General features: G+C 32.1%; 1 protein-coding gene and 1 pseudogene across 9 annotated transcripts; one reads left to right on the top strand and one right to left on the bottom strand.

Annotated features, from left to right (window-relative positions):
• Positions 1–257: 257 nt before the first annotated feature.
• LOC148610653 (uncharacterized) lies at positions 258–18134 on the top strand. 8 transcript variants are annotated; one of them, XR_015924726.1, is made up of 7 exons: positions 258–405; positions 904–1838; positions 3454–3655; positions 5104–5233; positions 5681–5823; positions 6481–6647; positions 18009–18134. XR_015924726.1 is itself a non-coding variant. In XM_088595880.1 (3 exons), exons 1-2 carry the CDS (start codon positions 369–371, stop codon positions 1791–1793), a joined length of 927 nt encoding a protein of 308 aa, XP_088452006.1. In that variant the 5' UTR covers positions 258–368; the 3' UTR covers positions 1794–1838; positions 2373–2787. The 8 variants fall into 8 exon arrangements, 1 of the variants encoding a protein (XP_088452006.1); XR_015924725.1 differs by lacking the exon at positions 18009–18134 and adding an exon at positions 12290–13685; XR_015924727.1 differs by lacking the exon at positions 18009–18134 and adding an exon at positions 7193–8511.
• On the bottom strand, positions 13831–23441 carry LOC148610652 (peptidyl-glycine alpha-amidating monooxygenase A-like; annotated as a pseudogene). Its single transcript, XR_015924720.1, has 14 exons — positions 22197–23441; positions 21683–21739; positions 20938–21050; positions 20528–20585; positions 20153–20243; positions 19636–19736; positions 18719–18796; positions 18365–18410; positions 18066–18133; positions 17384–17464; positions 17039–17118; positions 16495–16548; positions 16199–16248; positions 13831–14588 (listed from the first exon to the last, which is right to left on the bottom strand). The product of XR_015924720.1 is annotated as a peptidyl-glycine alpha-amidating monooxygenase A-like (transcript).
• Positions 23442–27903: the final 4462 nt, after the last annotated feature.

Raw genomic sequence — 27903 nt, 5'->3', positions numbered from 1 at the left:
ACTTCAAAAAGAACAAAAAACAAAAACATTGCAACAAGAGGTTATGTACTATTATTTGTTTAGAACACAGGATTACCGATGATGTATGACCTAACACCTGTAAATCTGTCATGTTCACAAAGCAACCATATGTCATCATAAAAAAATGATTTTAGTACACGTGACAGGAGTGAATGGTAAAATTTCCAAATCCGGATTCTTCTTCAATACATCCTGTATCTTGATGTCACGAATTATTTTTTGATTTTGATTTTTTTTGTTTTTATATGGTCCGCTCAAAAAGAGGTATAAATAGCTTCGTAATTTTAGTGAAAAATATCTTGGTATCGTTTTCAGTTTGATTTTTATAAATATAAACAACTTTAAAAATGGAAATAACTACTGTTTTATGTGCCCTTGTATTAGGTAAGTTCACATTGTGCCCAAATTTACGATACATATATTTTGTTATTTTTCAGTTATGTTTTTATTAGATAAAATTAAAATTAAAGTTTCTTTAAAGCGCATTGGGAAAAAGTCCGTTTTTACCCACAAAAACATGCTTTTTAAAAAATGGAGATTATATTTTTTCTGTGATCTGCAGAAAGAAATAGATTTTTTTATTTGATTTGTTACATGTATTAGTAAAAAACGTAAATATATTTTTTCCTTTATACCAAATACATGTAAAACTATTTGGCTAACTCTGACATTGAATATCAGCATTCTTTATTTGCATGTAGCATTGTGCTAAAAAAATGATTCATCGTCTAATCAAAAATATCACAGTAGTCGACGAAATATTGGTAGATAAGTGTGCGAATTACAGCGTAAATAAATCAAATCTCTTACTCAAATAAAATGCAATGCGCATGAACATGTGGGTCATTAAGTTTATAAGTATTTTTATTTATTAAATTACAGCAATGGTTTCTGTAACTGATGCAGTACCAGCTGTTAAAGCCGTCAATGTTGATTTGGAAGGCGGACTCAGAAAGAAGCGTGAAGCTGTCCCTGCTGTTAAAGCCGTCAATGTTGATTTAGAAGGCGGACTAAGGAAAAAGCGTGAAGCTGTCCCTGCTGTTAAAGCCGTCAATGTTGATTTAGAAGGCGGACTAAGGAAAAAGCGTGAAGCTGTCCCTGCTGTTAAAGCCGTCAATGTTGATTTAGAAGGCGGACTCAGAAAGAAGCGTGAAGCTGTCCCTGCTGTTAAAGCCGTCAATGTTGATTTAGAAGGCGGACTAAGGAAAAAGCGTGAAGCTGTCCCTGCTGTTAAAGCCGTCAATGTTGATTTGGAAGGTGGACTAAGAAAAAAGCGTGAAGCTGTCCCTGCTGTTAAAGCCGTCAATGTTGATTTGGAAGGTGGACTAAGAAAAAAGCGTGAAGCTGTCCCTGCTGTTAAAGCCGTCAATGTTGATTTGGAAGGCGGACTAAGGAAAAAGCGTGAAGCTGTCCCTGTTGTTAAAGCCGTCAATGTTGATTTGGAAGGCGGACTAAGGAAAAAGCGTGAAGCTGTCCCTGTTGTTAAAGCCGTCAATGTTGATTTGGAAGGCGGACTAAGGAAAAAGCGTGAAGCTGTCCCTGCTGTTAAAGCCGTCAATGTTGATTTGGAAGGCGGACTAAGGAAAAAGCGTGAAGCTGTCCCTGCTGTTAAAGCCGTCAATGTTGATTTAGAAGGCGGACTAAGGAAAAAGCGTGAAGCTGTCCCTGCTGTTAAAGCCGTCAATGTTGATTTAGAAGGCGGACTAAGGAAAAAGCGTGAAGCTGTCCCTGTTGTTAAAGCTGTCAATGTTGACTTGGAAGGTGGTTTGTAAGACGGTGCTGTAACACTTAGGGAGGGAAAGGAAGAACCATATAAGGTTAGTTGTCATTCGATCTTGAAATGGTATCTTTCCAAGATATTTGAAATGAGTCTGTAGCGGCTTGCTGTGAAATAAACTATTTATTGAAACCCAGTACAAGTATAGAGATCCCTTTTGTTTTTTTTTTTGATTTTGAAATCATTATTATTCGTTTTGTTTCGTTGGAATCAAAAATTTAATAATATACATGTGTATATTGCTCTTCGTTTATAAAATGTAACTGACATCTAACTAATTAAATTATACTTAGGTGCATGTTTTACATGTAGTTACTTTACCTTCTGTCTCACGTGTATACACGCTTAACAATATTCGAATCCATAAAATGCAGGACACGAGGGGGATAAGGTAAAATCCATTTATCCGGCCTAAATATTCTGTATATTGCTGTTGGCAAGAAATACACTCAACAAATGCATATCATGTAGGTCATACACATGCTTGAAAGCTTCAGACAAACATTAAATTTTCCAAGAAAAGCAGATAACGCAAGTAGCCTTTTACAAACTGGGATTTTTTTCTCCGTTCTAGCGAATTTGAAGAGCCAATGATCCAAGCTATTAGTGAAAAAGAGGATATAAAATGGGACGTTGGGGAATAAACTGTTTATGTATGGCCTTAACTGCCTTACTGCCCATTATGCCTGCTGGCATGTAGGGCAGTTAAAAGGATCTCCATTGGTGACGGTCTTTGGCCGTCCTTTACGGATTGATACATTTTTAATAACAAGTATTTTAAAATAACTTTTGATCGAAACCCGTGCATGATGAGGACCAATACAGTCACTAATCCGACGCATCAGAGTGAAGGAACGATTCTGCATATCGTACAATTCTCCGTTTTTGCATATCCAACTACAACTTGGAATTTCACTCCAGAAATCTGGGAAATATTTTTCATATTTATTTTTCTTCGGGATCATTAATGGGACTGAAATTTATGATTAGAGCAAAACGATGTTACAAAAAGATGTATTTTCTCCATTTAATCAACAGAGAGGATTTAACGGAGACGTAATAAAGAAAACATAGAGAAAAACGAAAGGTAGTTCTGTTTTAAATACAGTCGGAATAAATGTAAATGTAATCAATGTATACAAGAAGTCTAATGGGATGTTGAAAACTCTTCTATCTTAGCGTCTTATTTTTAATATACACATGTAGCATGAACCGGTCAGCGAAAGCAATATTGTTTATATAGCCTAGCTGGCCGAGTGATCTAGGGCGCTGTGCAAGCGGTGTTGCAATACATATCATATTGGAACGAATTTCGGTTCCGCTGAGGGTACGTCTGTCTGTCTGTCAGTCCTGAAAAGAATTGAAGTATTTCACACTTTCTTTCAAAATGCTGAAAGATATTGAGCTGATTTTTTGTATGTGAGTCTACCTTGATTAATTACTGATTAAGTTTACATTTCTTTACACTTTGCTGATTTTTTTCAAAGTTTCAAAATAAAGGTCATTTCCTCAGTTTGTCACTAATACTTAATGATCCAAGGTAGTATTTGGGTCAGTGATATAAACACTACCCTCAAAATGCTTGTTCTGGTTGAAGTTAAGGTCTTTTCATTTAACAATGCATCACTTTAGTATATATTTCTTATGATTTACAGAACGAAAAGCTCCCAGGAAAAGAAAAGAAGGTGTTCCTCAACAAAAAGAAACTGATTTACAGACCATCTTTAACATTCCTAAAGATTGCTGCTCAACAAAATGTATGGAGTCCATTGATGTCAACACAGTACATACTTGCAGAGAATATTTTTATCTGCTAAACCAGAAAGAATAGTCAGAGTTCATTAGAGACAGTTTGATGTAAGTGCTTATCTTCTTGTACAAAAGTTTCTTTATTTTTGGTCTAATTTTTTTCTTGATTCCTCATTAAAAATCTTGTGTTTTTTTTTCAATCAGATTTCAGTGATATTGTACAGTTTTCAAATTGTAGGGGTCAAAGGGGGCAATGCCTTAAAAAATCATCTGTCATATTTTTGATATGATTTTGAATCTTTTTATTAGATTCCTCATGAAAATCTCTACCTGCATATTCCAAACAATTTCAAATATCTTGGGTTTAGGAGTACCACGTCCCAAAATATTGACTTCTTCATTATTAGTGTGGGTTTGTGTTTTTATTGCATTCCATATGAAAATCCCAGCCTAAGTACAAGAGCTTTTAAGATATGTTTAGCAAACTACCCTATCATTTACTGTTTTATAAATAATGAAATACAAAGTGACCCTTAAATGCCCCTAAAGCAGACCTTTATACTTGAAATCAATTTCGAAGTATTGTGCAATATTGTGTCCAAATGAGTTGTTGTGTCCATAACAATTGTAAGTCCTTATGTTTAGTGTGTCAAAAACAATTATTGTGTTCACACTTCACTCAGGTTAACAAAGTTCAACTGGCTGTGGTAGTATCATGATGTGCTGGGTGAAGCTTTTTATTGAGTGAAGCGGGCAGTCATGATATGACCACTGTGAATGACTACTGAAATTTAAAATAATGACATTATTAATGTTGTCAGGCCGCTTTTATAACAGTGTCTAAAATTACTCAAATAACCCTTCCTTTTCAAATAAAAAATCCTGATTCTTTAGTGATAAAATTCAGCAGAGCATTTAATACTTTATAGTAGAACTCCATGTTCTTCCAACATGGTAATTGGCATATTTTGTGCTTATGCTCCATGTGTTTATTGCACTATTGATGTTGTAATCATGTACACAATTCATTTCACAGTGTGAATTTTCGAAATTTATCACATCGGGAACATCGATAAAACACTGCTATCTATATGATAAAAAATGATAATGAAACATTGCATTTTAAGTACAAAGTGAACACTTAGTTTCGAGTTAATTGCCGTTGGTGCAATCAGTTCTGTCCAAAAGTATCATAACCTTTTTTCACAAATAAATTTGCCTCCTTCTCTATTATAGCTTTTGATTTGTGGGAGGTTTATAGTATTCATGGTGTATGTCTGTCTGATCACCTGTCCACATCCTTTCAATACAGTTTTTCTGCAAATATACTAACACAACCCTTTGATATTTTGACATAATTTCAGATTGAGCATAACTTCCTGTTTGGCGACTGTATATATTTTGACTAAATGGTCACTGGGCTGGAAAGTGGTCGGGAGTTCCTTCAGTGAGGTTTGCTCACAGTGTTTCTAGTTTACATTTTGAAAAAAACTTTTAGATACAGTTTTTGATCAATCTATCATTTAGTTTTATATTTTGCCTTGATTATTATTCAGAGTTGCAAGAGAGAAATACTACAAGCTCAGGAGCAAAGCCCTTGCAAGTCCTGACAACAATCCCTTTATCATCATTGACAATATGGACCAATCAAAAACTGCAATACCAATATTTCCGTTTGTATCAAAGGTAAGTTAAGTCCTTTGCAATTAAAAACAATTCTTTCTTGTGTTTTGAAACCGCATGATTTGTATTAACTACAAATATATTTGATACAACTATCTAAATGTTGCTTCATACAAACCAACAGATTGTCTTATTTAAAGATAGGTTAAAACCCATTAAACTTGTGTTTATCAACAAATACATGAACATTCATATAGTTATTATATTTATGAATTAAATCATATACATATGTTTTTAAACTTAGTCTTATAGGCTTACAAATTGTCTGCTTAAAACTTCGAACTTTGGTTTCTAAAACTTTCTTTATTTGTGCTTATCTTTAGTAAACCCCTTGTGATTTAATTAGTGTTGCATTGCCTGCAATTGTGCTTCTGAGGTAATATGGTATTCATGCTACAATGAAATGTTTTAGTGGAATGAGATAAGCTTTTACATATTTTTTTCTTGTAGAATGACAATAAACTTACAACGCTACACCACCATGTAACTGGGGTTCTCAGTCACAACTTGAAGAAGATTTATGCTTTGACATGGACTGACCAGTTTCCCTCCAACTACAATATTACCTTGAATTGCATGATGATATAGCTAAGGTAATTGACAACAAAACATTGCAATTTTGTCCGTAATTGGCTTCTGGTAACAAATTAACTGTTATATTTATTTGCCTGTTAACTGCATAAATTGTACTATTAGTCTTTAATGAAATTAAACTGAAGTTTTGTGAAATAGAAATTACAAATGATAGATATGATACTGCCCGCTATATTGATGACAAACACAAATTATAGAATAGTAGATCATTTAACACAGTCATCAACACATGCTGCATGTTCTGCTTGATAGGTTGTAACTCTCTATCATGTACAACATTTTATTTTTGCTTGGTTATATATCAACTGCCTATTGGTCGTATCAGTTTAAGGTTATGTCACTTTAAGATTTCATGAATGTATCAGGAAAATATCATCAACTTTTACTGGTACTATTTGATATTTTGCATATAGCTTTATATTGGTAGGCTGTACCATGTGTAAAATTTCTTTTCTTGGTAATACATTCACAGTTGTCTGTTTGTAGAATTGATTTTGTTCTAGTTATTTCTAAGATTTTTAAATGTTTTGTGAGGAAAAAAATCCTTGCTTTATAGTTTAGAAAAAAAAGAAAGTAACAGATAAATACAATTTCTGTTCAGAAAAGGCCATCATTCATGTTATTTTAAGCTTACAAATTTTCTCTGTTTGTTGTAGGCCAACGGTGAAGGTCTTCCACCTACACTGTACATTCAGCCAGACAATGCTGGTAAAGACAACAACTTTGTCTTGATGTTCTGGGCTATGCTAGTCAAGGCAGATATTGTTAGAAAGATAATTAATGATTAACCATTCAGGAGAAAGTTAGATATACCTTTTCTGTGGTAAGCATCTATGTTAAGATGTTGATGTTAAGTTTTTTGATAAAATACGAACCATGTGTGATATGTCAATCACATTTTGTATGCAGTTGCATTAGCATCACATTACTGTCGTAATTGTCTTGCATTAGCACCAGATACAGTCTATTGACTACATAGACAAAAATATTCTTAAAAAAATTCAATGTTAAGTTAATAGATCAGGTCAGTTGAACATGAACATCTTGATCTTGGTCAATGATATTAAGTATATACTGCAATGTACATTAGTGTCACTACATTACACTCCAATTTCTGATTCAGGCGTATGCCCTAGTATTCACGGTGAGACGAGTGGTACTTATCTCTGATAATAGTTAATTTGATATGAATGCTAAACCTGACAGTTTTCAGGTTTTAGTGATAGGCTTAGTCATTATCAGTTTAATGCAAAAATACGTTTCAGATCCACCCTATTGGTATATATACATGCTTTACTGCACCTACAACATTGACAATAAATGTCAACATACATTAACAATTCGTTTTTTTTTCTATGGCAAGCAAAGAAGTCTTACAGTTACAGGATACCATAGTACATGTTAAGTTCAAACAATCATACGGTTTATTCACGATTCGCGTTGGACCACGAGGGTTTATTCCCACTGTCAGATATGCCCCACAGATGGTGCAAATATATATATATATATATATGAACATTAAAGAAAAATGCAACATTTTATAACACTTTCTCCACTTCATAGCTATTGTACGAGCACTTTTTTGAAAGTTTTGAAATTTTAATGATATCTTTATGATTTTAAATGTTTATCTTTTATAAGCAAACCTTGAGAAGAATTAAGCCAGCTACAATACACAGAACTAAAAGTAATATTCACAAGGTCAAAGCATAGATATTTCAAATTTCATCTGGTCTGTTTTGATCCTATTCTTTAGAAGTGTAATGGTTTTCGTATCTTTTAATTCATATATTGAACAAATTGAATTATTTCAAATACGCTAAACGATTTTGAGGGAAGAAAACACAGAGTAATACCAGGTGTGTGGGAATTGTACCACACCACAAAGAATTTCTGTTCAGTCCAAGGTGATAAGTGATAAAAACATGCTTTGATTTACCACCGGGTCACACGTGTGAAAGATTAAAAATCAATTTTTTTTTTTGGTGTCATCAGAAGTTACTGAAACGTAATCGCAATTGCGCACGATAATGTTTTAAATGAAGAAAATACTTTTTTGTACCAGCTCGAGAATAGTACCAACCTGCAGAGTAAGTAGTTAATTTTTATTATATGTTAATAAAAAGGTAATTTCATATTGGCCCAGTTATAGGTTTGAGGTCTGTCATGTTGGTCGAGACGGTCGTTTGAACCGAGGCATTGCCGAAGGCCAATACGGCTGTCGAGGTCAATATGATTGATCGAAACCAGGGCAAATATGAAATTACATATATTTATTGACAATTTTATTAATCAACTCAACTAGATGATTTGTAGAACAGATGTTTTCGTGTTTTACCAAGAACATGTACATGTATGTTTAATTGCATTAATCAGTCTTAAATATTCTTTTTGTATAAAATAGAAGCAGCTTTTAGTCTTGGTGATCAAAGTTCATGAAATAACACAATTCTTAAAGCACATTTTAGATATACGTATATGCAATTGAAATTATATTATGCTCTTTTGTTTTAGACATTACAACAGGGTTGTCATGTGTAATAAATTATTGGTTTGATTTTTTTTCATGTTTTCTATGTGCATATTCTTTGATTCTAGTTTGTTGTGTTTATGTTACATAATTCATGTTTTTATATTAAAGCTCCTTAGAGCTTGTGATATGCCAAAAATAAAGTTTTCTGACCTTATTCTAAGTTTCTTTGTTTCCATCGACAATTCTAACTCAAAATGGCAGTGTCAAACGACCGGAAATTATGATGCCGTATTGGTCCTCTTTTTTCATATTTGCCCCGTATAGATGCCAAGTTTGAATTCATATCAAATGATCAGATTTTGACATCTTTTAACGTATTTTGTGTAGTTGGTTAAAAATCTGTTTTACATTGTTTTGTTTTCTATTTCATTGGTATATTGACGGCACTTATCACATTTTATGAATGTTCGGCCCGTATTAGCAAAGAAAAGGTGCCCCTTCTACCAATTAATCTCATTAAAGTTTTATTGCACTTAATCATACAACAAAGTTTGTACCGAATCCACCAGAGGCATTGTATCTGTTCAATCATCAATCTACCCCCTCCCCACAAAAAATAATAAAAAAAATAAAATAAAAAGATAGACTCAATATTTTTTTTTATTATTGCCGGCTGGTATTTTGGTACCCTGCCAAATAATGAAAACATTAATGATTTACTTTATGCATATATTACATTGATCGTGTTTAAATTAACACAAACTGTCGTGTATTAAATCATTATACACTGGGAAAGAATTTAACAATGTTACAAGTGTGTATCACATCTTCGATACGTTTTCACTTCAGTAATAAATTTATTAGTTGATAATAACAGATACTTTAAATTGAAATGTGAAATAAATGAACATATAAATAAATGAACTTGTATATACTCGAACAAAATGTATCATGTATTGGTTTGTTCATTGACGCGTAACTGTCGATTTCAGTAATGTATCATACAATTCGAGCAGTCCTCAAAATTGAACTTGCGGAAATGATATATTGGTGCAGTTACATGTATATGAATTTGTACCAATCGAGTAGACAAGCACGTCCGTTATAATTATCCGTTATTATAATCAGTTCGTTCAATTCAGCTTAACCTAAAATGCATTTTAAAGATACTCAAAGAATGTTTTTAGACTAAATTGAAAATATCTGAATTGTTTTACGGTATAAACTCAATATCAAATAAAATACATACTTAACTGTGAAACTTTTTCTGTGAAGGGGTGCACTCCTTTTCCTTCAGAATAACGTCCATCTAAATCCGTGATTTTTTGAATAGTTCCATGCACTTTTTGATCTACACTTCTATCTATAACCTTGGTTCCCTTGATTACTCCTTCTATCCTTCTGTCGTAAGCTACTTAATCTGGTCTCACATTTTCCATTTAAGCCGTTTGAAGAGTCCTGTCATGTACAACTGGTAATCTGTCCATTTGGTTTTTGACATCTTTCAGAATAAGAGGTCAGTTGCACCGATTTTCTCATATGCTCATGTAAGAAGCTTTCTAAGTGCTGTTTGGAAGACAACGTTAAGAATACGAACCACGTGGTCGAGTCAAACAGGAAAATACTACATGCGCGGGGAAAACTGCGATTTCATTGGTTTAACATCCCAAAACATCATGACTTTAAACCATACCAATTCATATATACTTAAAGAAAAAAGTAAAGCAGCATTAGGACATGTATAGAAATTTTTTTTAAAATATGAAAAATGAAACCTACGCTTCTGATATTGTTACATTTATATTAAAAACAGAAACCAACGAATAAAACCCTTCTCCTGTTGTATTATATGTTATTCTTTGGTGATACATGTAACCATTCTGATGTTTTATTATATGTAATTGTCAGGTGATACATGTAACCATTCTGGTGTTTTTATTGTATATAATTATTAGGTTATACATGTAACCATTCTTGTGTTTTTATTATATTAAATTGTTAGGTGATATATGTAACCATTCTGGTGTTTTATATGTAATTGTTAGGTGATACATGTAACCATTCTCGTTTTTTTTTTAAATTATAAATAATTGTTTAGTGATACATGTAACCATTTTGGTGTTTTACTATATGTAACTGTTAGGTGATACATGTAACCATTCTGGTGTTTCATTATATCTAATTGTTAGGTGATACATGTAGCCATTCTGGGGTTTTTATTACATGTATATGTAATTGTTAGGTGATGCATTTAACCATGTTCGTGTTTTTATTACAAGTATATATAATTGTTAGGTGATGCATGTAGGTCGTTTAGTATATAGATAATTTAGCCGCACGTGTGTTAGATGTTCACAATTGTAGAACTAAAATGTATGCACTGATCCTTAAAATGTGCATTGTGTATGAAGTACAAAAGACTTTGGTTTATCTATTTGCCATTTAACAAAGAGTAAAATGTCTTGTTTATTTTAATTGTGTGCAGTAGAAACAATCCAGTTGCCCTGCCCTTCTACAAGTCACTTTCTTGGGAGAATATTTGAAACGCACACTGTCAAGAACCTAACCCGCCTTGGAAAAATATTTCTCCGATTGTAGTATAGCTTTTCTAAGATAGAAAAGGCAATCATTTTCTTGTGTGGAATTTGCAGCTGTCGTCTGCATTTTGTTAACGTCTCATGATATGTTTAAAATATTCCCACCATCCGTGGAGAACTGTAATATTTCCGGTATCTGTACAGATTGTCATGACAGGCCAAAACTGAAATGGATATTGCTAAAGATGTCTATACGGGATAAAAAAAAATGTACAATATTGCGAAGTGCTATAAAGTTATTGACCATTGTGAAGGCGAGGGGAAAGGGGGTATGGGGTTGGAATTTTAGGGAAAAAATTGTTCAAGTTATTCATTTACTAAAAAAAAGCTCCCCCATTAATTAACTAAACAGATTTTCAAATAGAATTATTGATTTTACTTGCTGCTTAAATATAAATAAAAATATTGCACTTGCAAAGCAAAAATTTTCATCAGGGTTGACCCCCCTCAATGTAATGTCCTTCATTATTTTTACGAGTCTCGCACAGTTGGTGCATATATGGTCAAACTCACGGTGCTCGCTGATTTAGGCAATGCCTACCCCATATTAGGGTATCGTGTTCATCCGGGTTATAGTTGTTATATTAGTGAAAAGGAAGTGATTGTTATTGGTTCTAGAGGAAATATTAAACTCTACCTACCATCAAATACATTCCGCGGACCTAGGCGTCATGGACTTGATTTTCCGGCAAACCCCTACTTGCTAGCCATGAGCATTGAACCACTTGCCTTACAAGGTCAACAAGAAACACATATCGAGAAGAGGCGATGACGCAAATTCAATATCGCTCATTGGAAATTACGTGTCTGCGTCTAGCACGTGATGAAGGAGTTGAAGACGTTTAGGACAGTTGGTTCTATATTTAAACATCCTTGATGGTATCTCAAAGAGGTGGGCAGATTTGATTGAAATGTGCCTTGAAATTCCTTAATACAGTGTACACTTTTTTCTCATATTTTTTATTGCCATAATGACGCCAAAACATTAACTTTAAAGAGAAGCATTTATTAACCAACAAACTTTATGCTTGAAAATGTCATACATACCATTTACCTATTTCTTGTCGTAACTTGACTTAATACACGCATGTTTATCAAGAAACGACAGTGCTTATTTGGTCTGGGACTACCTCTGTGATGATTACATCATGGATGCACAAACTTAACATTCGTACCAAAGTCAATCATGTTTTAAGGCGAAAATCAAATTTTGATTAGTCTCCCCTTATATATCTTTCCCCTATAATAAGACTCGAAACTCCTATTGGAAGTCCAGTTACATGTCTCTAAAGGACTCATCTCTTTCTGGTGCGTTGCGATATGGGTATGTATACATTTGATTAGGTATTTGCCTTTACTTTTGTCTTGAACTTTCTTTCTTAAATTTTTTTACAGTGGAAGACAAAATTTACAGAAGAAATTTTAAAGACAAACAAAAAAAAATATGACCCCTTGTTTTATTTATTCAGTTAATTTTTCGGTATGCTACATGTATATTCGATTAGCAGAGATCAATAATATTAAACAATGTACTCCATTTTATATAAATGTCGTGAACATTAATTATTTGATTTAAAGTGAAATTTTCGCAAACACATAATTGTATGTCATGATATTAATTTTAATATAAAGCTGTGGCCAAAACTTGATCTGACTATGCTTCTTTAGATAAATGTTTAATGCATGTAGCTAGACCACACCCTTATCGATCAAAAACCAAGAAGACGTTTGATTAACGTATTAATCGAATACATCGAAATGCCTTGCATCAGTATACAATTGTCTAGAATTTTATTAGTTTTCACAGCCACGTTTGAACTATTGACATTGAATACAGATATGGCGTGTAAAGCGTTATACTATTCCCATTTTTTATATGTTTAGTGTTTATACTTACTTCTTGGCATCCTTCCAAATCTAGGGCTTGAGAATAAACATACCAGAGACCCATTTAAGCGTTAATGTGGTGTCTTTATTTGTCCAAAATATCTACAGCTTGAATTCTAGTCTGTGCCCCTTGTATATGAAGCTTTGTTTCAAGTTTGAGATAGCAACGTTATGCCTCTTAACTAATCGGCATAGATTTTCAAGTTTTCAATAATTGGGTAAATCTAGTACCATGACGCTAATGATATATTTAATTGATGGGGGAAACTAGGACCCAGAATGGGTTATAACTGAAGGCGGATGAACATTTGTTGTGTGTTACTTCTCGGTGCTTGATTTGGCTTTCTATTTCTGTTTGGTTTTGATAACTTGTTGAATACATTTTATTTTTTGGCTTTTAATCTTCCTTTGTAATTGGTTCTATACATGGTATACTGCTAATAAGAATTAATTCCCGGAACATTTGTATAGCATAATGGAACTTTCAATATTAATACGGGTGGAATACTTTTATTTGGGCATGCATGTAAAACTTTTTTTATACAGTATAACATGTGTAATTTGTATTAACCAAACTTGACTGAAGAGTTTATTGTATAAGGGCAGAAAAATAGTTAATAATTGCATTGTTAAATTAAAAGAACAACACTGACATTGTATATTAGGTCTTGTGAACCCTACATGTAGTAGAGCAAAATATTTCATAAGTTATTGATACATGCCTTTCAATATCTACGGATGTTATTTCTAACATTCAGGTGACAATATGAAAAAAAATTCTCTTATCCAGTTCTCAATTTTAAGTATAGAATTGTTCCTTTTAAAAATAATGATTAATTTTGCTGGAAAGCAGGTAAACAAATCTATCTAATGTAATCCAGGATTCAATTAAGATTTCAATACGGTTTTCAAAGTATACAAACCGAAGCTTAAAGACCTTTTCGGTAGGCCATTTTGTCTCATATTTTGTATCTACAATAAACGATCCTACTTGTTACTAGTTTGATATAGCAGATACCAGAGAATGGAATACAGAATAAAATGTTACGCACCATCTATTCTCTTTTTATTTTTACTGCAAACATTATTAAACAAAACAAATACACATAAAAAATATGATTATTTTGTTAAAAATCAAACAAATTGTAAAAAGTTAAGTACAACTCTGTCTCAACACTATGCAGTAGCTTATGACTAGTGATTCATATATTTCAACACACCAAACATGTTTATTGCTACTCCACTGGAATTATTAACACTTAAAATTTGATAACGTTTTACTACAGAAACTTCCCTGCATGAAATTTTACGCTTTAACCAGTCAAAAAATAGTTCACGATGTACAGCAGATCAAAGGAGAGTTGTTTTTAGGATATAACTATCGTATTATAATAGTTTCATTGATTATCTTGAGATATGATGAATCAAGCCCATGCAATCTTGACTTTAGACAGAACCATACTTAACGTAAAGAAAGTAAAACAGTATATTCATAGATACACTTTATAACAACAAAGTTAATTTATTGACGCATATTACAGTGTGCTTGCAATTCATTTACAAAGATATACTGTAACAATAAGATAACGGGTTGCCAATGAATTGTCCACTATTTTCATAGTGTAATGTAATAGTGTAATGCAAATATACGGCACGTTTAGTTTCTAACACAGCACTGCAGTGGTTGGATTACTACAAAATGTAAAATCTGGTGAAACTGATATGCAAGCCGGTGCTCTGGCAAAATATTCATGGTATTGCGGTTCGTAGCCGATTCCTAACTCAAAAAATACAAGTGTCTTCACTCCTAAAATAATAATATAAAAAAAATCACAAAATAAAATAAACTCAATGGTTACTTCAATGGTAAGCTATCGAACAATATTTTTGGACATATTTATGGCACTTGAAATTAACCAAACCCCGTTATTTACGGGATAACAACATTATCTAGGGTTAACAGACCGGAACTCACAATAACAACTGTGATCGATAATCAAATTCCGCAATCAATTGGTTAGCAACCAGCTAGCCCATAGACAACCCTCGGTAACCAGTATATAACATAAAATTAATGATCAATAACGTTTGATATTGATATTATTTTTAGTTAATCATTGGAAATTTCATCAATGAAATGAGAAAAAGCTGCACTTTTGAAAAAAAAGGAAACAAAATGACTGTTTTTAGATATATTTCCTTTTGAAAGAGTGTATATTTGACAACTGTTATCATTTTATGGATAAAATATTGTCTCAAAAAGAAACAAAAAGTTAAAATGTTAACAATGCATTAATTAAATTTCATATTTCGCACTTTCAGTATTAATAGAAATATTATTTCGGGGGGTGGAGGGGTTTTGTCTTGTTATGACTCTGGGTACATGTAGATCTACGATGTTATTCTGGCTTGTTGTTTTACTATAAAGAGTCCGGTTATGTGAGAAATTATGGATGGAAAAAGTAAGTTTATTGTGTTCAGGGAAACTAAGACTTAGCATAGTACTTTATGAATTTACACCGACTTATCTTAAGGCCGAGTCATCTTGTTCCTGAAGCGACCGATCAACAAATACGTGGTTGTTCAGGTCCTAGTGTTCTCACATATGGCTGATAAGGTCTATATTGGCGAAGTGGATGTAGGTTTGAGATGACGAGTACAGAGTACACAGCTTAATCGAAAACATAGGTATGACATTCTTTTCTTTTGATATATTGTCTGATTAGTGTTTACCTAACGACCAGAGAGTCATGTTAGAAAGCATCCGGGAGTGTCGGAGTAGGATAAAAAGCGCTCGGGGATGTTTCTGGTAACTAGCGCAATGTAGAATTTTAAACAAATAAACCACAAAATTATCCAGTACTATCGTAAAAAAAACACCATTTGATTAAGACATGACTATTCACACTAAATAGTGACACTGGCCGACTAGCATATAAGCCATATTAAATTAAATTGATAAATGAAAAATAATTATCGATCACAGGTGATATTGTGAGTTACAGTCTGTTAACCAATATATAACAATCTGTGAACACATAGATTGCGGGGTTTTGGTAAATTACCAACCACTTCTTGTTGATATTATAACGTGAGACGAACTTTGATTTCACTGTACAACACCGGTTTATCTGTATTGCGCTTCACATACATGTTCTAGTAGATGGTTGTGGTTTTCATTCAATATGTTTGGAAACCAGACTCAATCTCCTACATCTATTAAACCTAAGGTTTGTATTGTGTTCTTATACTAACGGAAATTATACAAAATATTTTCTCAAAGGACCATGGAATTTTAAACTTCGAAATCATAAACTAGGGAAAAAACACCAAGAGCGGGATAAAAAATTAGTAGAATAATAATAAAAAAAAAAAAACATTTTACAGAAGGTATAAAGAAACATACGTGTCACTTACCCAAGCTCAATTGTTTTGTTCTCTTTGTTAATAAACAAACACGTTGATGCCTAAAAAAATAAAATGAATTCTAAAAAATATCTTATCCGTACTAAGACAGACGTGATGTTGACAGTGCTTTTAGTGATAATCGTTAATCTTAAATTCGATTCAATTTTCTAGAAATATTAATTTTGAACATGAACGTTATGAAGTAGGTAACACAACCGGCTTAAGCATTTAGGGATTATATTGCATTTTTCTCTGTATCTGCATGAATCATATGTTTTCTACAATTGGAAAACCAATAAACTTACCAAAATATCTCCCGGCAAAATTTCTACTGGACCATTTCCAATATCGAACTGAACCTTGAATAAATTTGATAACAAATAACTAAACGATTAAAACTAAATTCAAATATAAAGATAATTTGTATCGTTTAAAAAAATCGAATGAAACGTGTCTAGGATAAATGACGATTCGTACACGGTTAATGAAAGGAAAATCACAAGATCTAAAGATCTCTGGAGTTTTGATCTATAAAAAGTTCGTTTTTTTTTTAAATTTTCCTTCAGCCTCTTAAAATTAAGATTTTGTAAGGGGTTGTATTGCTTCCAGTTGGCATGCTTTCGAGTAATCAATCGGATAGGTTTTCCAAGCTTGATATAACGGACGATACAGTAAGGCCGATACATAATACAACACCCTTTTAACATAATTTATTTGTTTATATGGTTTCGTCCACAATTGAATTTTATTATTTACCATTGGTGTGTATCATGCTGATCAACAACCTTAAAACACACATAAATTAATAAATGGACAAAATTTAAGAATAACACTGATTTTATGAATTACCTTTGGACGACCTCTTGTCATTTGTACCCCAAGATAAGTTAATGAATTGTTTCTAATCAGGAATCCTTCTCCAAACACCCCTGAAAATTAATTCAGAACAATTAGTCCTAGGGTTGTTTCAAATCGGAAGTACAAAATGTACCAAACCAAATGGGTATGCCATTTTCAGTTGATCACAAAGTCAATAAGCAGTCATTATTAAAATTGAAAAAAAAAGAATATCATAAAAAAATGTTCGATTGCTTTCATCATTCAGAAAGAAATACTAGTACAAAGGGGGAGCAGAAAGTTACCGAGCGATCAACTTCACAGGGTGAAATTAGTCAAACAGAAATAAATATTTACCATGATTATGCGTGTGAACATAATAGTCGAAAGCAAACATTTTTGGTCTTTTCCATTCGCATCCAACATGAGTAAAGAATCCTGAAACACAAGTTTTAAAAGAATGAGCAAACAGAATTGAAAGCCTAAATTCTTGGTTCACATGGTTACTCTTTCAAACTAGACAGGCATTGCGGGCATTTAAGGACGGAAACGTTTGATTTATCGAATAGTCCCTGCTTTGTACCAGTTCAGCAGGCAACAGGCATAGAATTCCCCTGCGATACATTATATTGATTTCAAGCCAACTACGTCGTCGCTCCTTCTCCTTAATACCACATGTTTAGCGAAGAAGCTTTGACCCCAATGTATAAAGACTTTAGAACAAGCTGTAAGAAAAACCTCGATGAAATTACAATAAATAAGTTCCCACAATATCTTGCTTCATTGTTGATCCGAGTAATAAAGTGGAACATGAATACAAATGTTGTAAATATTTTATTCAACTTTTCCTCCATTACATATAGCTAAACATAGCGTGAATTGTTTCTTAAAATATAGAGTACGTGTTTTTTGTTTTACACACCATGTCCCTGTTACTTTTGGAATCTGACCTTTTCATGTAGTGTTAATTTTTATTTTTCAGGTTGGTCATTAGTATTAGGATGAATTACAAAAAGGTGTACTGTAATGAGTTAATTACCAGAGTTTTGATTAGCTGGTATTACACCGGAGTTGGATAATAAGAATTTCTGGTAGTTGTATTTCGTCCTGAAATAAAGTAAATAAATCATGTAAATAAGTCAATATTAATGATTAAACTAATTAACTTATAACATACTAAAAACACCTGCAGGTCATTTAAAGCGAATAAGTTGCAAATTTCCATTGAATGGTAATAGCATGTCGTATCAAATAATTGAAAAATCGAAAATGTCAAAAGACAGATTTTCATGACATACATAACTACAATTCAACTTTAGTCTAAAATCGAATACTTACGGTTCTTTTTTGAAAGTTATAGTTACGTTTGCTGGAGACGTTGGGTCTAAAAGAAAGTTAACAAAACACAAAAATCGAAATATGAATTGAAAAAAGTTCCTCATCATATCAAACGCATTAAGTTGCCATCCACATAAGAGTCATGCAGCTGAGGAATTGTCCTCAAAAGATCACGTTATTTTGTTAAATGTGAATAAAACATGATGATATACATGTTGACACGCAATCGGACTCTTATTTGTAGAAATGTGAACGTTCCTTTTATTTTTCTGTATTATTATAAATTAAAAAAAAGAGATAAAAGTAGAGAGCCTTTATTACTAAATCATCAATGACTGGGAATGTAAGACTTACTTTTCAACGGTTCATATAAATGAACCTGTACTATCAAATAATGAGATTCTCTGCCACTGTTTATTCGAGCTGAGTAATCTGAAAATACAGAGAAAGCCTATAAAATGCAAACTTATTTTAATGAAAGATAATTCAACATTCATTTAACAACAAAAACTCACACAAAAGATAAATAAGTAAATAAGTAATCAAAAAAAAAAAAAAAAAAAAATCGACACCCAACAAAAAAAATGAGCAAAGGGTTAGTAATAAGAGAGAAATAGTACCAAAGTTGCATGTGGCAACGGACTTTATAGAAGAGATATATTAAGTGGTAGTCTTTAACAAAAATCACACAGAACGTGATTCATACAAGTCAAAAAGCAACATTTGTTTATACTTGAGTATATGTTACAGACCATAAAACCGGTCTTAGTTTGTCATTTGAATATAAAAAGAATATATTGGTTGTGTATCCAATTGACACTTTGCAAGAACAACAGTTCTTGATTCGGTTTGATTTGGTTGATTTTGGGATGCGCCGGATGTAAACAACAAATTAAAAAAAAAGACTATTGTTTAGGGAAAGTATATCTTATTTAGACTTAAAACGCTTCATTTGGTTGGTATGAACAGTGTCTGAATTTGATATGGACGCATATTAAATCATCAGTAGTGTACATTACATGTATCGAACAAAGGAGAGAATGGACAGATAACCATGGGATCAGAAATATCAGAAATACGATAATGAATAATACGCTTAAAATATAAAACCTTTTACTTTTTCAATACAATAAACATTAACTAGTAACTTTTTACTGGTCTATTTAATTACGAAGCAGATTGCATATTGATATCAATGACGCATTTAATGTGAAACACAACACTTCCGGAATCCATTAAGGTGATAATACCAGTTTGGACTACCAACCTACCTTTTGGAAGCTGGTAAAATGGATTCTTGATGTCATTGAAATTATCAGTGACGCTAAACTCAATAGCATCACCTTTGCATGCGGTTCCTCTATTGCAATCCCTGAAAAATATGACATAATAAAATGACAAACAAATCGTTCCGGCAAATATTAAAAACAAGAACTATCTTACAAAAGTTAGCCGACCCAATACAATTTTGTTCTTTTTACTGATAATTTTCTACATTTCATTCCGGAAATATCACATGACACGCAATTTCAATTTTCAATACAGTTTTTTCGAGTTATCAGTATTTGGCCAATTGTTAAACATAATAGCGATCATACAGAGCATACAGGATATGATTTACAATTTTAATTATACAAATTACAAAAAATTAAAAATTGCAAATTTAATGTGATGAACACGTCCCATGCCGTTAAACAATAGGAAACATATGGTTATTATTCAAATGACAAAATTTTTGTGATAATGTTGTGCTGTTTGTTGTTGGTCTGAGCAATTTGGATTAATTACCATGCTGAATCTTTGTGTGTTGGATCTAGACATAATCCAGAGTCGACATGATGCGGTGCTACTTTCTTGTTGGGTTCCGTAAGAAGTTTTGCTGCGATAAATTGTATAGTGTTAAGATAAATTCATTATGTAACAGATATAATCATTTGAAGGACACTGACAGTAAAGTCTTTGAATTTGTTATATAGGATAAATGTCTTATTGTATTTTAGACAAAAATACATAAATTAATGGCAGATTAAATATGATTTTATTTTCTAATATTTTGCGAAATAAAAACATAATTATACATCACGGTTGAAGTTTGTTTGTTGTTGTTGGGCATAATTTATTTTGTTTTATAGATCTTTAGTTAATTATATTTACATAACTTACTGACATAGCTGTCGCCAAGCTCACTCAATGATTTAGAGTAGCAAATATATCGATTAACCTGAAACAATGCGGAATTTAGACTATGGTGGATGTTTCATGGTGAAAAGTGGAATGTTTATCATATACAACTTCTCAGAATAAGTTAGTAGAAACTTATTTATACAGCTAAAGTTAGATAGTAACTACATATAACATGAAAATACTGCATTTAAAATTACATGTAGCTTCCAACTTCATGTTTGTCATACAAAGAACATGAATTAAAATGTCAACTAATCTAAATATCGTTTAAATATAACATTCTTATCAGGCTAGTTAATGTCTTTGTAACAGATATAACAACAAAATATCATTGGATAACATGCTATTGTTTTATTATTCCTTAGATAATATGTAAAAAGCTAACAAACCTCTTGTGTCTAAACAGGCGGTATCACTTTGAACTGATACTGTTCCTCATCCTTCGGTAATTTGGTGTCATCAATGGTCAGGTCAGGAATCTCTCTTAATGCATATGCGATAACTAAACATAAAAGTGAAAATAAATCATCCATGTTGTTTATTGATGTGATATCAAGTTCATTTTAACAAATTTGTTTTTTCAACAGATTTGTTTATTGCATTGTGTGTATCTAAATATCCCTCGAGACACAATATTTCATCTTCTAAGTTATCATTCTTTCGCAACTCGCAAGAAATATGTTTTTTTTTTAGTAAACAAAATGAAACTTTGTCCAAATTCATTACATCAAACATAATAATAATTATAAAAAAAGTTATGAAAATGTCTTACTTTTTTAACAATATCCAGGTAATTTTTAATGCGTTCATATCTTAAATTAAGACATGGATGCATTATTGGAATGATAATTGAGAAAGGAAATCCTAATTTGTATGAACGAAATGTTTTGGTTTCTACATACACCCCAAAAACCCATATTAATGTGTGTGTTTCTGTCTCATCCATTAGTAGAAAACCCTTGAATTAGCCAAGAAATACAAACGATAAGAATAAAATTGATTGTCATAATTTGACTGTTTTTCATTTAATAAATTCGAAATTTATTTTCCCCTAATTGTATGTTATATATTTTGTGGATGCCAAATGATATTTCATGGTGGTTAATGTATATGTACAAAGTTATAAGAACTCACCAAACAGTGTAAAAACAAAAAGGTGTTGTAACATGACTATTTCAAATGATCAGTAATCTACAATACGATAACATTAAATATATATTTTTTTTCAAATACATGAAATAATATCTTAGAAATTTCATTTTATAAGAGTATATACATGTATGTGACATGATTTGTTTATAAGACTTTCAGTCGTCAATTAATTTCTTTTTAAGGAAAAGAAGGAACAACGCCGAAGTTACAAATGACACGAAAACATAACAGTAATAATAATAATAATGATTTTGACAATAACAATGATAAAAACCGGAAACCTGAAAAGAGCAAGAAACGTCACAATTACTCCCAATGTTTTACGGTTATTTTCGAGCGTCTTGCTATGTACGAGAGATATAGAAGTATAAGTCCAAAAGTTCTTTAGAACAGACACTAGTTACCAAATGAAATAGAAGGAAAAACCTAATTTATATTATAAAGATACTGATATAGGTATTAGTTAATGAAAAAACAAAAAACAAACATTGCTTACCTACAATATACTTATGCGAACTGAAACTTCACGGGAAACTTTCAGTTATAAACTATTTAGATTAATAAAACAACACGTGATTTTCTTATTCATTTACATTATGCAATTCGGGAATCGGTACACCACCTTGTATTGTCTCTAATTTAATCGCGCTTTTTTCATTGAAACCAAAAACAATATATCAAGTGACAAACTGCCAAAACTCATCAATTTGTCATCGTAAAATCGCACACGAACATAAAAATTGTTGTTACACATTATTTATTATCTAAACCAGTCTACTTAACTGTAATTTATGACGTTATAGGATCGGATGAAAAACCTAATCGTAAATAGACGATTAAAATTGAAACTTAGATTGATGTTTGTTTTTGTTTGTTTGTTGGGGTTTAACGCCCGAGCAGCAATATAAAAACCTTACATTGAATACGAGGATTAAATTTATATACTTTTCTGTTTTGATATTGTTTACAGATCTCAGTATTTTTATCGGTCAGCTGCGCAAATTAAAGCGTAAAAGTTTTTATTTTCTTTTATGAGATAAAAAACTTAAAGGTGTACTTTGTTCAACCACAATGTTTTAAGGATTTAAAGTCGATACGTATTCGATATGTTGAAGTAAGGAGCAAAATTGATAAACACATGTACTATATTAATAGAGGATGAAATCCTAATTACGGTATTTAGGGCGAATTTCAGGCATAGCTTGGAAACACTGATAGCCTGATTCTAGTCTGACAGGAAATCACACTCTACAGCTTCCCATACCAAGTTCGGTTTTTTTTGCATCCTCTTTACTGCAAAGCGCTTTTTTATATAATATTCAATAATTACATCAATTTAGATGTTCGTTTTCGTTTCCGACATGCAATAAGAGTAGACCTTTCTGACTTTGGTCAGTAACTCTGAATTGAACACTAAGTAATACTGTTCTCATTAATTTGTAAAAAGGAAGTGCCAAGCGTCAGGAACTATCTGTATGTCTAGAAAAAACGATAAGAGGCGGAAATAGCAACAAGAATATTTTGAAATATATCTATATCCAACTTCGTCCTTTACCTGTCTACACAGGCAAAATTATTTCACGTGATTTTCACACAAATTTCACATGATTTTCACCTGAATTGAGCAAATAAACTAAGTGACAGAGTTCACATGAAATTCGGGTGAATGGAGCCTTCACGTGAAATTCACACGAAACGTTCACATGAAACTCGTGTTTAGTGAATTTCTCATGAAAATCATGTTCATTTCGTGTGAATTTCACATGAATTTCATGTGAAGCTCGATTAACATGAATTTCTCATGAAAATCATGTTCATTTCGTGTGAATTTCACATGAATTTCATGTGAAGCTCGATTAACATGAATTTCACGTGAAAAATATTTGCCTGTGGACACCTGCCTCATATTAGAGAATGAAGTACCCACAACGGCAATACAAACTAGTTTAAATTATTACATTATGAGCACTGGGAGCCTGATTTGTGTCGGACAAGAATTTACACCTAGCGGTCACCTACTCGGATTAACGGATTTAGTGCACGCAAAAAGTACCCACCAAAGAGTTCCGAATGAAAATATAAACTGAATGTAGAGTAGGCTACTTTCATGTCTGATTATATTGAACACCTCGCCCGACAGACAAGTCTAAAAGTAAGATTTGGCCATTCTAAAGATAAAAAAAACTTTTTATATAAAACGAAGAAGTATAGGTGTTAAAAAGTGGATATACCAAAGAATATAACAACATGGATATATCTGTCGAACAATAAACAATAAGGAATACAAAGGGTCATGGTAATAAAGGTGTTTTCGTCTACAAAAACATACACTGAAGTTTCTTTTTACATAACATCTTTCACGCCAGAGTCAAAATTAAACATGAAAGCATCATGGTAAGTTACATGACCTCATATATTGGTAAATAAGTTGCAGTAAAATATACAAAACGATCAATTCTAATCCGAAAACCGATGACACCATGAGTTTTAAGGAAATTATCTTTAAACAAAAAGAAAAAAAATAAATTCGAAGAAAAACAATTTGTAAAAAAAAAATTGAATTCTCAGATACGATTAAAAAAGTTGAAATGTGTTATATGCTTGTACTCGCATCAAATATAGTTCATATGAATTGTGTCCAAAAAAAAAAAAAAAAAAAAAAAAAAAAAAAAAAAAAAAAAAAAAAAAAAAACAAGCAAAAAAGCAAACAAACAAATACGAAACACATTTTATGATCTTAAGAAAAACGTAAGCAGTAACAATGTGCGGATTCCAATTTTCGTTTTGAGAACAATTTTATGCTGAGGTCGTACAATTTAAAATGTTATATTATTATCTCACAAGCTATATCTTCCAGATTATTTTGAAAGAGTAATCAAGGGAACCAAGGTTATAGTGGTAATCAAAAGAATGCAACCCTAGGGACAAAGACCAGACATGGAAAACATACATAAACAACAAAGAACATAAAGTAACTAAAATCATACATAAAAAGTAACAAAATAAAACTCGGATTCCATTAAAATACTGGGAGCATAGATCAAGTGCACTGGTGTGGTAAGCGTGAATTAATTTCTCAACAGCTTTATCGTTGAATTATATCAAGTATGCTTTATTCTTTAACAAAAATCAAAGAATACTCCTAAAATTATAAAATGCAAGAAAAACATCAGTATTTAAAATCTATGACATGCTGCCTGTGTGCATATTTCGCCTACCAGAGTTTAACGACACAATTATAGGTCACTGTAATAACCATCCGTCATCACTGAAATAAAATTGTCTACATCAACAATATTCTTCTGCGAATTTTTGGTAATAATGGGTGCAATTTCCTTTAAAACAGTATTAAAATTGTTAAAAGAAGACAAAACTTCTGTATTCAATATATCAAGTCAATATTGAAACACAACATCTTCGTTGATATGATTTATTAAAAGAAAATGGCGATTAATTGTGAATGTTAAACTTGGATTCATTCATTTTACAAAATTAAAAATATCAATGTCGCATTGCAAAGATGCAGATAGACCAAATATAAAAGCTTTTAAATAAGTCAAAGGTTTGTCAAGTTAAGTTCGAAGAACAATTTTGAAACTCAAACATATATCCGACAACCTCATAAGTGGTAGAATCCACCAAGCATAAATTAATTTCCAAGTTACACACCTTTTAAATAAAGTAGTTATGAGTTGTTATAACGGAAAAAGTCAAAAATTATTAAACAATATTAATTAAAAGACTTGCACTAAAATCGTCGCTCAAAATGTACAAAGTATATAAACATGAATTTAATGTTTGAATAGACGTCACAATTAGTAAACTTTCTTTTCATATATTCATGTAAATGTCTTAATATCCTATCATAAAACATGATTCTAGTTTCTTTTGAAATATACCTTAACTTTGAATTATTTCTATTAAATAGTACTTTTCTTGTACAATTTCATTAGATTCACAAATAAAATGCATTAAAAAACATGAAATAAGTGTCTTAAACCCAGGCAAAGGCTTATAATGGACGAAAGAGTAATTATGGCAACCAAGGTTATAGCGGTAATCAAAAGAATGTAATCCAGGCACCAAGAACAGACATGGAAAACAGAAATTCACAACAAAGAAAATAAAGTAACTAAAGTCATATAAATTAACAAAAGCAAATCATCGGACTCCAAAAACTGGGAGCAATGACCAGGTGCACCAGAAGGGTAAGCGTCCTCTACTTTTCTAGAAACATCCGCCGAGTTGCTCATAAAAAGTTAGGTACGGAGTATACGAAAGGGTAAAGGAAAACTATGACACGTCGAACAAATCAGTTTTCATGGCGCAGATTGATACACCGTAGCGATCCACGAGTTGATGGTGATTCATGCATTTCTTCATTACAAATATTTCTTGACTGAAAATCCTCCAGTAGGCCTCATAGAAACTTTATTTAAAAATAAATATACCCACTGGCGGTATTAACGCTTAGATTTTGGTTATGTTCTACTAAAAAAGTACAGGAAAAATTTCCGTCAGAATTTCCGCACTATAATCAGCCTCAAATATTTCACAATCAGTAGCATATCCAAGGATATGATCATAATTATGAGTTATGAGTTATGTTTTTGGGCGTAACAAATGTTTTTGAACAGTGTCATTGATTATATTGAGATATACTGAGTGCCAATAAAAACGCAACACGTCGAATTGATTAGCTTTGAATGACGGCGCCTTATAGCTTGTCGAAGCTAGTCCAACATATGTTCAATTGGACTTTCTTTTTTTTTTTTAAAATTTTTGATATTTTATTTCAATCTGTACATTTGTTAGTGGAAAACATCGAATACCGGTACCTTATCCCGGCCCCGTTTAAATTAGTATAATAAGAGAATTCATTTATATTTATTAGAGTGGATAGATTTTGTTAGTACTTGTTAGTATAAAGGTACATGTACTGATAACAATAATTGACATTTAAGTAATATGAAACAGATTGATATTTTGTATTGAAAAAGGATAAATGGCTAGAAAAAAATAAATAAAATCTAATAAGCAGAAAAAGAACAAAAGAAATACCGAAAAAAAAAATAAATAAAAAAATAATGAAGAATAGGTGTCAGCTCAGCTCTGGTCTGTTGAAATAACAAATGTACCTAAAAATCAGATAGTTACAATATGGTCATAATAAAGGCAAGTATTATGTGTATTTACATATTACATATATATTTCATAATTAGAAATATTTACATATATAATAGCAGATATGAAAAGACTACAGGTCAATTATCAATTTATTATTAATATATTTGTTTTAATTATGACTTTTGTTGCATTATAAGAAAATCATAGTATTTGGAGCCAGGGGTTCCAGTAGATATTTGATTGTTGAAATTGTTTATATTTGTAGAATATTTGTTTTTCAAAGTTTAGATTTTCTCTGACAAAGCTTTTTAATGCAGTGATGTTGAATTCAGTACCATTCAATTTAGTTCTTAGAATATAGAATTTTCCATAAGGAATAATTTGGTTACGAATATAGTTCTTTGGATTTTTGTCTAAATTCCCAAATAGGACTAGTTCAACATTTAAAGGTAATTCTATTTCGGTTGTATCAAAAATCCATTAATTGGACTTTCTGGGGAAAGTGCTACTCACGGAAGTGTTCGTACATTATTCACATTCAGAAAGTTCGTAGAGATGCGTGCGAAGTGCCCACGTGTATTTTCCTGCTATAAAATGTCGACAGCCTGATGTCAACGAAAGAACAGCATAACTTTAGTTCGTAATACCTCAATGTAGCGCTGAACTTCGCTGAATTGCCATTAATGATAACAAAGGAGGTTTTATGGTTCAAGGAAATGCCACACCATACCATGATACTGATCCGTATAGCGTTCACCTGTCTCCAAATCCGAATACGTCCATCATTATGGGAAATGTAAAATCTTGATTTTTCCGTGAATAGAACAAATGCCCACTGCCTGTTACCCAATCGTTGGCGCTGTTGGGCCAATAAACGGCACCGTACTGTATTGGCTGCAACACGTCGGCCATGGATGTTCTACGAGCGGTTTCGACTGTTGTGAAACGGTCCCTAAGATGCTGGAGACGAAAGAAACGATCATGTCGGTCAGTTGTGACTCTGTGTCCTCAAGGACTTTGACGATCGCTCAAAGATCTAATTTGTTGATGACACTGAAGCAACCTAATGACTGTTG

Source organism: Perna viridis, chromosome 8 (assembly GCF_037379345.1).
Source record: "Perna viridis isolate PV_CMFRI_1.1 ecotype Kerala chromosome 8, ASM3737934v1, whole genome shotgun sequence".
Lineage (NCBI taxonomy): Eukaryota > Metazoa > Mollusca > Bivalvia > Mytilida > Mytilidae > Perna > Perna viridis.
Note: the sequence above shows the minus strand (reverse complement) of the source record. Positions and strands in the feature narration are given on the sequence as shown.

Bases quoted from the DNA above. Each gene is read 5' to 3' on its own strand.
- LOC148610653 (XM_088595880.1), top strand. From the start codon at position 369: ATGGAAATAACTACTGTTTTATGTGCCCTTGTATTAG. The intron at 406-903 runs GTAAGTTCACAT...ATTAAATTACAG, and splicing joins TTTATGTGCCCTTGTATTAG to CAATGGTTTCTGTAACTGAT.